At 41.6% G+C, this 13,629-nt stretch overlaps 1 protein-coding gene across 2 annotated transcripts in view; it reads left to right on the top strand.

The window, feature by feature from the left end:
* Positions 1–3,314: 3,314 nt before the first annotated feature.
* Positions 3,315–13,629, top strand: part of FLACC1 (flagellum associated containing coiled-coil domains 1) — a 108,191-nt gene continuing 97,876 nt past the window's right edge. Inside the window, exons 1-3 of one of the 2 annotated variants that reach the window (XR_009491239.1) lie at positions 3,315–3,845; positions 10,542–10,728; positions 11,225–11,299. Coding sequence is in view for 1 of the 2 variants with exons in the window: in XM_005202673.5 (XP_005202730.1) it covers positions 10,616–10,728; positions 11,225–11,299 (188 nt within the window). In the remaining variant the exon portion in view is untranslated. The remainder of the gene's footprint in view (positions 3,846–10,541; positions 10,729–11,224; positions 11,300–13,629) is intronic. The other variant, XM_005202673.5, reaches the window with a different exon arrangement.

Below are 13,629 nucleotides of genomic sequence, written 5' to 3'. Positions count from 1 at the left end.
CCAGATGATCAATACCGAAATCAGATTGATTATATTCTTTGTAGCCAAAGATGGAGAAGTTCTATAAAGTCAGCAAAAACAAGACCAGGAGCTGACTGTAGCTGAGATCATGCACTCCTTATGGCCAAATTCAGACTTAAATTGAAGAAAGTAGGGAAAACCACTAGACCGTGCAGGTATGACCTAAACAAATCCCTTATGATTATACAGTAGAAGTGAGAAATAGATTCAAGGGATTAGATCTGATAGACAGAATGCCTGAATAACTATGGACAGAGGTTCATGATATTGTACAGGAAGCAGTAATCAAGACCATCCCTAAGAAAAAGAAATGCAAAAAAGCATAATAGCTGTCTGAGGAGGCCTTACAAATAGCTGAGAAAAGCTGCTGCTGCTGCTAAGTCACTTCAGTTATGTCTGACTCTGTGCGACCCCATAGACGGCAGCCCACCAGGCTCCCCTGTCCCTGGGATTCTCCAGGCAAGAACACTGGAGTGGGTTGCCATTTCCTTCTTCAATGCATGAAAGTGAAAAGTGACAGTGAAGTCGCTCAGTCCTGTCCGACTCTTAGCAACCCCATGGACTGCAGGCTACCAGGCTCCTCCACCCTGTGATTCTCCAGGCAAGAGTACTAGAGTAGGGTGCCATTGCCTAGCTGAGAAAAGAAGAGAAGTTAAATGCAAAGGAGAAAAGGAAAGATATACCCATTTGAATGCAAAGTTCCAAAGAATAGCAAGGAGAGATAAGCAATCCTTCCTCAGTGATCAATGCAAAGAAATAGAGGAAAACAATAGAATGGGGAAAACCAGAGATCTCTTCAAGAAAATGAGAGATACCAAGGAAACATTTCATACAAAGATGAGCACAATAAAGGACAGAATGATATTGGCCTAACAGAAGCAGAAGATATTAAAAATAGGTGACAAGAATACACAGAAGAACTATACAAAAAAGATCTTCATGACCCAGATAACCACGATAGTGTGATCACTTATCTACAGCCAGACATCCTGGAATGCAAAGTCAAGTGAGCCTTAGGAAGCATCACTACAAACAAAGCTAGTGGAGGTGATGGAATTCCAGTTGAGCTATTTCAAATACTAAAAGATGATGCTGTGAAAGTGCTGCACTCAATATGCTAGCAAATTTGAAAAATTCATCTGTGGCCACAGGACTGGAAAAGGTCAGTTTTCATTCCAATCCCAAAGAAAAGGCAATGCCAAGGTATGTTTAAACTACTGCATAATTGCACTCATCTCACAGGCTAGCAAAGTAATGCTCAAAATTCTCCAAGCCAGGCTTCAACAATATGTGAACCATGAACTTCCAGATGTTCAAGCTGGTTTTTAGAAAAAGCAGAGGAACCAGAGATCAAATTGCCAACATCTGCTGGATCATCACATAAGCAAGAGAGTTCCAGTAAAGTATCTACTTCTGCTTTATTGACTACACCAAAGCTTTTGACTATGTGGATCACAACAAACTGAAAATTCTTCAAGAGATGGGAATACCAGATCACCTGACCTGCCTCTTGAGAAATCTGTATGCAGGTCAAGAAGCAACAGTTAGAACTGGACGTGGAACAACAGACTGGTTCCAAATGTGGAAAGCAGTACGTCAAGGCTGTATGTTGTCACCCTGCATATTTAACTTCTATGCAGAGTACATCATGAGAAACGCTAGGCTGGATGAAGCGCAAGCTGGAATCAAGATTGTTGGGAGAAATATCAATAACCTCAGATATGCAGATGACACCACCCTTATGGCAGAAAGTGAAGAAAAACTAAAGAGCCTCTTGATGAAAGTGAAAGAAGTGAGTGGAAAAACCAGGCTTAAAGCTCAACATTCAGAAAACTAAGATCATGGCATCTGGTCCCATCATTGCATGGCAAATAGATGGTGAAACAATGGAAACAGTGAAAGACTTTATTTTCTGGTGCTTCAAAATCTCTGCAGAGGGTGACTGCATGTGTGAAATTAAAAGACGCTTGCTCCTTGAAAGAAAAGCTATGACCAACCTAGACAGTATATTATAGGGCAGAGAGATTACTTTGCTGACAAAGTTCCTTCTAGTCAAAGCTATAGTTTTTCCAGTAGTCATGTATGGATGTGAGTTTGGACTATAAAGAAAGCTGAGTGCCGAAGAATTGATGCTTTTGAACTGTGGTGTTGGAGAAGACTCTTGAGAGTCCCTTGGACAGCAAGGAGATCCAACCAGTCCATCCTAAAGGTAATCAGTCCTGAATATTCATTGGAAGGACTGATGTTGAAGCTGAAACTTTGGCTACCTGATGCAAAGAACTGACTCATTGGAAAAGTCCCTGATGCTGGGAAAGATTGAAGGCAGGAGAAGAAGGGGACGACAGAGGACGGGATGGTTGGATGGCATCACCGACTCGATAGACATGAATTTAAGCAAGCTCCAGGAGTTGGTGATGGACAGGGAAGCCTGGCATGCTGTAGTCCATGGGGTCGCAAAGAGTCGGACACTACTGAGTGACTGAACTGAACTGAACTGATGGAGTAGAATGAATGGATGAACTTATAGCAACGTTTTAAAAGCTTTGGCGTATGACTCATCAGCAAATCATGAAATCAATAAGGTGGATTTATAATCAGCTTTCATTTTAACTAGAAGAATTGTTAAAAATAGTTAAAAGAAGGAATAGATTGGGAGTTTGGTCTTAACATGTACACACTACTGCATTTAAAATAGACAACAAGGACCTACTGTATAACGCAGGGAGCTCTGCTCAATATTCTGTAGTAACATAAATAGGAAAAGAATTTGAAAAAGAATAGACATATGTATATGTATAACTAAATTACTTTGCTCTACACCTGAAACTAACACAACATTCTTAATTCTGCTCCAACATAAAATAAATTTTTAAAATAATTTTTAAACATAAGTAAAAATTTTAAATTATTTTAAAAAGAAAGATAAAATAGTATGTAATAAGGGTATTATTTCATGCAATTTTTTAAATAAAATGTGTAAAATACAGTGAGGTGCAGTAGAATAAAAATAAAAGCTACTGGTCTTTGATAAACAAGCTTCTTTTTTTGTGTAATGAGTAAAAGCAGTTTTCTTTCCGGGAAAAAATCTGAGCTTCTTGGTAACTGAAAAGGTCTCCTGCCCCGGAGGACTGGCGCTTTAACAGATTTCAAAGCCTGAAATTCAAGGAAGAAAGTGCCTGCTTTAGAGTTTTAGGTTTCTGTGAGCAAATGATAAGAATCTAAAACCCATCACAGATCCTGCCACAGCCTACTAAGCCTAGGAGTGCTACTTAATTCTGTTTCCTCTGGTAGTATGTCTTAATCATATCTTGTCTCACGTCTTGGAGAATTTTTTAATGGCTGCTTCTCCAGCCTTCTCTCTTAAGAGCTGAGGGCCTGAGCCAATGAGATGCTGCCGTTCTGTTTCCATAGCAATAAAAGAAACAAACCTTCCCCCACCATCTGCTAAGGAAAAATCTCACAACTCTAACTCTCACAAGAGAGTCTCAGTGAAGGGGTGACTCTCTCCTCTAGTTTGACTTACATTGCAACACTAAAAGACTCAAACTGGGCTGTCTTCAGAAGGGAAATTCATGCTTATGCCAGGTCAGCCTTTGTGAAAGACTTTGACTGGATTCCCTGGAAAACTGTGGATTTTCTGCTCTGGCATTTCAATCACTTGGAATGACCACTACAGTCTCGCATCCTGGAACCCTCCAGAGTTGACCTAAAATTAATTTTTATTTTGCATTGATGAAAAGAGTTTATCTAACCTTATGGTGACTTTAAGCCTCTTGAATTGAAAAGAAACTACATGGGGAAAACAAATCTTTGGGAAGTCCAAGGTAAGCTCTTTGGAAAGATGTTTCATAAAAATTTTTTTCTTCTGATTGTTAATGCTAACCAGTGACCTTTCTGGAGGCTCAGCTGCTCACTGGTGACTACAGGGTCACCAACTGGCACATTCGGTCCACTAAGTCTTGGGTAAAATCATCAGAAAGAGATATAGGAAAGGAAAAGAATGAGGAGCAAGATTCTAAAACACACACACACACACCCCTATAGTCTTAGAGCCATAAAATGCACATCTAGCCACTGTGTATGCATTAGATCTATCCATGTTGATATGGAAATATCTATTAGATATCCTGTTGTTTAGTTGCCAAGTCGTGTCCAACTGTTTTGTGACCCCTTGGATTTGTAGCTTGCCAAGCTCGTCTGTCCATGGGATTTCCCAGGCAAGAATACTAGAGTGGGTCGCCATTTCCTTCTCCAGGGGATCTTCCTAACCCGGGGATCAAACTTGAGTTTCCTGCCTGGCAGACAGATTCTTTACCACTGAGCCACCTGGAAAGTCCAGATATACATACACCAAAATAGGCAAGGCATGGTGTAGTGTGTAAAGTGTGTTCTTGTTTATGTAAAAACTTTTTAAATATTATAGAATATTTCTGGAAAGATACCCAAAAAGCTGTTAACAGTGATTCCCTCTTGGGGGACTATGAAGGCAGAGGGCTGACATTTAGCTTGTATGCACAGTTATTGAAATATAAAAATACTGCCATACTGGCTGTGCATATACATTGTTCAAGCCCCTCAAATGTCATGCCTGCCTCCTTGGTTACCTCCACAATTCTCCTGGCACCCCCAGACTTCCTCAGGATTCAGTGAGTGGTTACTACCTGGTGTGGGGATGGGAGTGGGGTTCTCTATCACCCTGTTCCACCCCATAACCCTCAACTATTCTGCTTGTTCCATAGCCTTGTCTTACTGGTTGTTAATAATTTGGAGTATCATTCCCATGGGTATTTGGAGGCCTTTACTTTTTAAGAGCAAAAGAATATGCACCAAGGCATTGCTCATCATCGGGAAAAAAGGAAACAAGCAAATGTTTATTAATACAAAACTAGCTAAAAATATAAATGGGTACATTCATAAAAGAGAAATTTACAAAGTCATGATAATATAGAAACAAATTTCAGGCTTTTGTTTGTTTGTTTGTTTTTGGTTCGCTTGAGTCTTTGTTGCTGACGTGGGCTTTCTCGAGCTGCAGTGAGCGGGGGCTGCTCTCCTGCTGTGCAGCGTGGGTCCCAGGGTGTGAGGGCTCAGTAGCTGTGGCACGTGGGCTCAGTTGCCCTGCAGCACATGGAATCTTCCTGGACCAGGGATGAAACCTGTGTCCCCTGCTTTGGCAGGCAGATTCTTAACCATTGGACCACCAAGGAAGTCCTCAGTCTTGTTTAAAAGGTTTGTTTTAAATAATTAAAAGTATAGATTTGCTTTAAATTTGCTCTAAAATAATCTAGTGTTAGAAAAGTGGGTTAACTCAGTTCAGTGCTCTGTGATGACCTGGTGGGGGGGGGGCTGGGGGAGGGGAGGGAGTCTCAAGAGGGAGGGTGATTCACGTTGTACAGCAGAAACCAGCACAACATTGTAAAGCTGTCATTCTCCAATTTTTAAAAAGGTGAGCTAAGATGGAAGAGACTAGCCATAAATTGCTAGTTATTGTAGCTAGGTGACAATACGTGTGAGCTCACTGTACTCTTTTGTCTACTTCTGTACATTTTAAAAATTTCTCCACAGTAAACTTAAGTTTAAAAATAATTCTATGACTGTATATGTATATAGTTACCGACTATGTGTTTAAAAAGGCATATCTAGGATGTAAGTAGAATTTGCTTTCATTTATGGAAAATTATGCATCTGTTTCTCTAGGCTAGAGAGAATTCTAGAGGGCACTCACCAAAATATTTTCAGTGGTCATCTCTAGATGCTAGTATTTGGGGTTATTTTTACTTAGTTAGGCTTTTCTGTGTTATTTTCTTTACAATGAACATAATTTAATTTAACACATATTTTTTTAAAAAGACTATTCTCCCACAAATTTAGAAATAAAAGCTTCTGTAAACAGAATACCTTTTTCATAATGTTCCTAAACTCAGTTTCCAGTTTTTGAAACCCTAATGTATGCAAGGCAGTGTGCTGAGAACTTTCCTGACATGGTCTCATTTCACGTGTCTGAGAGCCCAGTGAGGAGGCATGAATTTTTTCCCCATTTTGCAGATGAGGAAGTTTTCACTCATACAAGTGAAAGTACATTTATTGGGGTCCCACAGATGATAAGCAGATTTCCTGTGCAAAATCAGACCCAACTGATTCCAAAACCCAAGGGAAATTTTAGTAAAGAATGTTGTGAAGAGGGATATAATGGAATATTACTGAGTCACAAAAAAGAATGAAATCTTGCCATTTGCAATACTATGAATGGACCTAGAGACTGTTACGCCAAGTGAAATAAGTCAGAGAAAGGCAGTGTGATTTCCCTTATATGTGGAATCTAAAAAACAAAGCACCCTTTTTCATTTTTGCAAACATTCCAGTGTATTCTAGTATATCTTTAGTATAAAATTTCTAATTTTAATATAACATTTTAAAATATGTTAGTTATTTACACTCTCTTAAAACTCAGTTTCCTTTCAACTTTTTAACCAGCCAATCAACTCTGATTTACTCTATTCTGATAACACACCATATTGGCCTTTCCTTTTGAATGTGAGTTATTTTCAACAAAAACCTTAATAATGACTTTTTAAAATTAAAAAAAAAAAAGCAAATGAACAAACAAGACAAAACAGAAACAGATTCATAGATACAGAGAACAAAGTGGTTGCCAGAGAGGGGTAAAAACTTGGGCAAAATATGTGAAGAGGATCAAGAGGTACAAATTACCAGTTATAAAATAACTATCAGAGATATAATGTATAGCATAGGGAATATTCTCAATAAAATTGTAATAACTTTGCATGTGACAAATGGTTAATAGATTTTTATTAGCTTATAATGTATATAAATGTCAAATCACTGTGTTGTATACTGGAAACTAATATATTGTATCCCTTAGAAGAAATGGAGTAGCCATCACAGTCAACAAAAGAGTCCGAAATGCAGTACTTGGATGCAGTCTCAATAATGACAGAATGATCTCTGTTCATTTCCAAGGCAAACCATTCAATATCACATTAATCCATGTCTATGCCCCAACCAGTAATGCTGAAGAAGCCGAACAGTTCTATGAAGACCTACAAGACCTTCTAGAACTAACACACACAAAAAAGATGTCCTCATCATTATAAGGGACGGGAATGCAAAAGTAGAAAGTCAAGAAATATTTGGAATAACAGGCAAATTTGGCCTTGGAGTACAGAATGAAGCAGGACAAAGGCTAACAGAGTTTTGCCAAAAGAATGCACTGGTCATAGCAAACACCCTCATGCAACAACACAAGAGAAGACTCTACATATGCACATCACCAGATGGTCAATACCAAAATCAGATTGATTATATTCTTTGCAGCCAAAGATGGAGAAGCTCTATATAGTCAGCAAAAACAAGACCAGGAGCTGACTGTGGCTCAGATCATGAATTCCTTATTGCCAAATTCAGAATTAAATTGAGGAAAGTAGGGGAAAACTACTAGACCATGCAGGTATGACCTAAATCAAATCCCTTACAATTATACAGTGGAACTGAGAAATAGATTCAAGGGATTAGATTTGACAGACAGAGTGCCTGAAGAACTATGGATGGAGGTTCATGATTTTGTACAGGAGGCAGTAATCAAGACCATCCCCAAGAAAAAGAAATGCAAAAAAGCAAAACAGTTGTCTCAGGAGGCCTTACAAATAGCTGAGAAAAGAAGAGAAGCTAAATGCAAAGGAGAAAAGGAAAGATATAAACATCTGAATACAGAGTTCCAAAGAATAGCAAGGAGAGATAAGAAAGCCTTCCTCAGTAATCAATGCAAAGAAATAGAGGAAAACAATAGAATGGGAAAGACTAGAGATCTCTTCAAGAAAATGAGAGATACCAAAGGAACATTTCATGCAAAGACGGGCACAATAAACACAGAAATGGTATGGACCTAACAGAAGCAAAAGATATTAAGAAGAGGAAGCAAGAATGCACAGAAGGACAATACAAAAAAGATCTTCACGACCCAGATAATCACGATGGGATGATCACTCACCTAGAGTCAGACGTCCTGGAATGAGAAGTCAAGTGGGCCTTAGGAAGCATCACTACAAACAAAGCAAGTGGAGGTGATGGAATTCCAGTTGAGCTATTTCAAATCCTAAAAGATGATGCTGTGAAAGTGCCACACTCAATATGCCAGCAAATTTGGAAAACTTGGCAGTGGCCAAAGAACTGGAAAGGGTTAGTTTTCATTCCAATCCCAAAGAAAGGCAATGCCAAAGAATGCTCAAACTACTGCACAATTGCACTCATCTCACACACTACTAAAGTAATGCTCAAAATTCTCCAAAGCCAGGCTTCGACAGTATGTGAACTGTGTACTTCGAGATGTTCAAGCTGGATTTAGAAAAGACAGGAACCAGAGATCAAATTGCCAACATCTGTTGGATCATGGAAAAAGCAAGAGTGTTACAGAAAAACATCTATTTCTGCTTTATTGACTATGCCAAAGCCTTTGACTGTGTGGATATCAGCAAATTGTGGAAAATTCTGAAAGAGATAGGAATGCCAGACCACCTGACCTGGCTCTTGAGAATTCTGTATGTAGGTCAGAAGGCAACAGTTAGAACTGGACATGGAACAACAGACTGGTTCCAAATAGGAAAAGGAGTATGTCAAAGCTGTATATTGTCACCCTGTTTATTTAACTCATATGCAGAGTACATCATGAGTAATGCTGGGCTGGATGAAGCACAAGCTGGAATCAAGATTGCCAGGAGAAATATCAATGACCTCAGATATGCAGATGACACCACCCTTATGGCAGAAATTGAGGAAGAACTAAAGAGCCTCTTGATGAAAGTGAAAGAGAAGAGTGAAAAAGTTGACTTAAAACTCAACATTCAGAAAACAAAGATCATGGCATCTGGTCCCATCACTTCATGGCAAATAGACAGTGGGAACAGTGAGAGACTATTTTTTTGGACTCCAAAATCTCTGCAGATGGTGACTGCAGCCATGAAATTAAAAGACACTTGCTCCTTGGAAGAAAAGCTATGACCAATCTAGACAGCATGTTAAAAAACAGAGACATATCTTTGCCAACAAAGGTCCACCTTGTCAAAGCTATGGTTTTTCTAGTAGTCATATATAGATGTGAGCGTTGGACTATAAAGAAAGCTGAGCACTAAAGAATCTACGCTTTTGAACTGTGGTGTTGGAGAAGACTTGGACTCACTTGAATTTGGACTTGGACGTGCTGCGGTCCATGGGGTCACAAAGAGTCAGACACGACTGAGCAACTGAGCTGAACTGAACTGAATATATTGTATGTGAAATATACTTTAATAAAAAATAAAAACTAGAAGGAAAAAAACTATGGTTGAGGTGAATCCTTAATCACAGCTACAAAGCCCCTTTGGGCATGTAAGGTAACATATTTACTTAGAACGTGGGGCAGGGGAGGAAGGGGAAGGAACACTGTTCGACCTATCATGTGCTCCAACAGATGTCGAATACCCATCCGAAACATCAGATAATCTACCAGTTCCAACCCTGCATCTTGGGGGGCTTTCTCCTGGAAACTGGCTTCCGCTGGTTTGTACGTCCTTTGCAGGCTCATAAGCTGTAGTTTCCTACGGTGTACTAAGTGAGGGAGTCACAGTGCCGAGCCCGTATGGACATCATTGTGCAGTATAATCTCCTCTCTCCTTCTCTCTGTTCTCATGGAATTAAATATCTCTTCATCTGTAGTCTCATTTTAGTGGAATTCTGGAAAAGAAAGAAGATAAACAAGTATGATCAAGCCTTCATGTTTATCTGATAGTTTTTCATGCAAACCTTTGTTACAGAGTTTTTTGTTTTTATGAAGCCAAGAAGGAAGAGTTTTGGCTGTGCAATTCAGGCTGGTGACCAGGAAAGAGAACCTGAAAGGTTCCCTTGCACTGTAATTTGAGTAACAGAGCTGCTTTTCTAGGAAGGGCTACGCATGACCTACCTGTTACAGGCATTTAGTGTGACCTGATGGAAGAGAAAGTGCTCAGGAGTCAGATAGACTTGTGTTTGTTTCCACCTTGCTACCTCCGTTACCTTTCTGAGCCTCACTATCCTCATCTGTAAAGTTGGCATAACAATAACTGATCACTTATTGTGGATCTGGCTCATAGTAAGCACTCAGCAACTCCTTCCCAGGTGGCTCAGTGGTAAAGAACCCGTCTGCCAATGCAGGAGTTGCAGGTTTGATCCTGGGTCAGGAAGATCCCCTGGAGAAGAAAATGACAACCCACTCCAGTATTGTTGTCTGGGAAATCCTGTGGACAGAGGAGCCTGGTAGGCTGCAGTCCATGGGGTTGCAAAGAGTCGGACATGACTGAGCAACTAAACAACAACAACATCAGACGTTAAACAGCTTTCAAGTCAATCTCCTGGGTGGCCAGAGGTGAGGTGTTGTTCTGTGTTTGAGACCCTGTATCACACTGACAGCTTCCAGAATCTGTCATCTGTGCTTTGGGCTTTCCCTGGGTTCTTCCCAATTCATCTCTAAGCGTTGCTGCTCTGACTCTCAACAGTGTAACTCTGCTGCTGTTTTCCCACTTCAGTGGGGGCCTCCTGACCAAGCAGCCAAGACAGCCCCTGACCTGCCATGTACCCCAACCCCCTCGTCTACTGCACCTGCTGGGATCCCTGGAACTTGGGGCCACGAAAGCTAATCAAGACCCCTCAGCCACCAAGCAAGACCTCCTCAGTGAAGCCCAAGTAAGGATTATCCAGGATGGAGTGTGGCCTGAGGGCTTGGGTTCCATGGAGTGGGGCAGCCATCTTTCTCTCACAAGATTTCCAAAACAGTCAGCTTGGCAGCAAAATCCCAAAGCGGCCAGAAAGCCCGGCTTTACTCACCTGTTGGCTGCACAGCACTCTGGACAGGGCAACTGGGGCGGAGTGTGGTTTCAATGAGGAATCTGCAGAGTAAGCACAGGAGGGAAAGGGCCATGGCAGGCCCCCCCCCACCCCAATACAGGTCAAAGAGCTTCTAGAACTAGAGGACTTCAGCCCAGGAACCCCTGGTCAGTGAACAAGTGCCAGGGTCATTGGCCTGAGGTTCCCCAGACCATCCTGATTATAAAGATTCCCATTGGCAGACCGTGTCTTCCAATTTGGGGTTACTGTGGGGGTCTCCCTTACCTGAGAGTGCCAAAGCAAGTTCCTGAATTTCCAATTTTCTCTTTCTCATGATTTCTTTTTTCACTGTCAGGCTCTCTCCTCTTCCTCCAGCTGGAAAAAAACAAAATTATGCCCAACTGATAACAAAACCTGTTGTCTCCCCAAAGTAAGTATTTTCACGTCCAAGGGACAAGAATGGTTTGAGGTATGTGAATAAAATAATCCCACTTCTAGGCCTTTACAACGTTTCCTGACTTGAGGTAACTGCTCCCAAGTGTGCAAGAGAAATGCCGGAACGCACTGGGATTTCCTCCAAACCTCAGCTCCTACAGGTGGATTCTGTGGCCCTTTGCCCTCACTGCTTTCAAAGTCACTTCCAAGGAATTCTTAGCAGGGTGCCCCAGAGAGCCCCTCCCTGCCCTAAAAGCGTTGAATGCACGTCCTTGACCAAAAGCCTCCCACGGATTTATGGCGTGCACTCATCCTTTTCTTGATTACTTTACTATGTCTAAGGATTTCTGTAGATTGCAGCTCTGTTTTTATTCACCAATTAAAATTTTCATTCACATTTATAAGCTTATCTAGTGTAATTTAGGTTTAGGCCTTTGCATGAAACTTTGTGTTCTATTTACTTATTTATTTGGAAACCATTTACTGAGCACCTACTATTTGCTTGGAGAAGGAAATGGCAACCCACTCCAGTATTCTTGCCTGGAGAATCCCATGGACAGAGGAGCCTGGCAGGCTACAGTCCACGGGGTCGCAAAGAGTCGGACACGACTGAGCGACTTCACTCACTCACTCACTCACTATTTGCTAGACTTTGAGTCAGGTGCAGGGGGACAGCAATGAACACGGCCAAAGTCTCTGCTCTCCTGGACTTGCATTCTAGTGGGGAGGGCTGGGGAGATGACTATGAACATGTAAATCCTTCCAAAGACTGCAAGCACTATGTGAAAAAACAGTGCAGGCATAGGGAGGAGGGGATGGTGAGGGTGGGGTTGTAATTTTGCACAGAGAGATCAGGGCAATCCCTGGGTAAGAGGTCAGCAGGAACTGCACTGACCATTGGAATCAAGCACTCCTGGCAAAGGGAACAATGAATATAGAGGCCCTGGGTGGGAATTTGCTTGGCACATCTGATGTTTTCCTGGAAAGCAAAGTGTCCCACGTGGGGCTAGTGGAGGAAGGGAGGAGAGAGTGTAGGGAAATGAGCTCAAAGAAGTTGCAGAGATGCTGAATGCAGTCAGTAGAGTAACAATCGCCCCCCTACCTCCCCGAAGAAGTCCATGTCCTAATCCCTGGAAACCATCACTTTGTTCTGTTAATTGCTGAGGGGAAATGAAGGTGGTGGATGGAATTAGGTTGCTCAGCAGCTGATAGATCATGCTGGATTATCCAGGATGTAATGTAAAGGTGGACTTAATATAAAACGAAAGTTCCTTTCCTGTGAAAGAGGAAGTCAGTGTGTCAGAGAAGGAGACGTAACAACAGAAGCACAGGTTGGAGTGATGACCTTGTTGGCTTTGAAGACAGAGGACGAGGCTACTAGGAGTAGGGGCAGCTTCTAGGATCTGGAAAAGGCAAGGAAATAGATTCTCCCCCAGAGCCTCCAGGAGGAAGACAACCGGACCTCGATTTTAGCCCAGGAAGACCCGTTTCAGACTTTGACTTGAGAACTAAACATAACAAGGTGTTGTTCTAAGCCACTAAATTCATAGTAATTTGTTACAATAACAGTAGGAAACTCACAGGGAAGTGTGCTGGCCACTATAAGGACTTTGATTTTCACTCCAAAAGGGATGGTGTATTCACTGCTGGGGCTACCACAGTGAAAACCACAGACTAAGTGGCTTAAGCAGCGGAAATTTATTGTCCCATAGTTCTGGAAGCTGGAAGTCCAGGATCAAGATGCTGGCAGGGTTGATCTCTGGTGAGGACTCTCTCCCTGGCTTGCAGATGGCTGCCTGCCTGCCGCCCCCTCACCGGGTCTCTCCTTTGTGCGTGCACATCCAGGGTTCTCTCTGTGTGTCCTAATCTCTCTTGCAAGAACACCAGGAAAATGGTATTAGCACCCACCTTAATGGCCTCATTTTAACTCAGTCACTTCTTTAAAGTTCGTAAATCCAAATACAGTCACATTCTGGGATGGCAGGTGCTAGGATTTCAATGTGGTGGATTATGGGAGGGACACAATTTAGTGCATAACACATAGGAATCCAGCTGAGGATTCTGAGAAGAGTGACACAATCCAATTTGCGTTGCTGCCACCATAGCAGAAGTTAGTTACTCTTATACGGCTCTTCCAACATCCCTGGTAAGCTCCCCTGTAAATACTCTTACGACACTTGAGTACCTGACCCTCTGCTCATGTTTCTGTATCTGGAAAAAAATATTAATTATAATCAGGGTTAACACCAGGTCTCAGAACAGTAACACTTTGCTTACCCGGAATTTATTTAACCCTGGGCACTTTCAGGTTCCCAGAACACCAAT

This window comes from Bos taurus, chromosome 2, assembly GCF_002263795.3.
Source record: "Bos taurus isolate L1 Dominette 01449 registration number 42190680 breed Hereford chromosome 2, ARS-UCD2.0, whole genome shotgun sequence".
NCBI classification, from domain to species: Eukaryota; Metazoa; Chordata; class Mammalia; order Artiodactyla; family Bovidae; genus Bos; species Bos taurus.
This window is presented reverse-complemented; position numbering and strand designations above follow the sequence as displayed.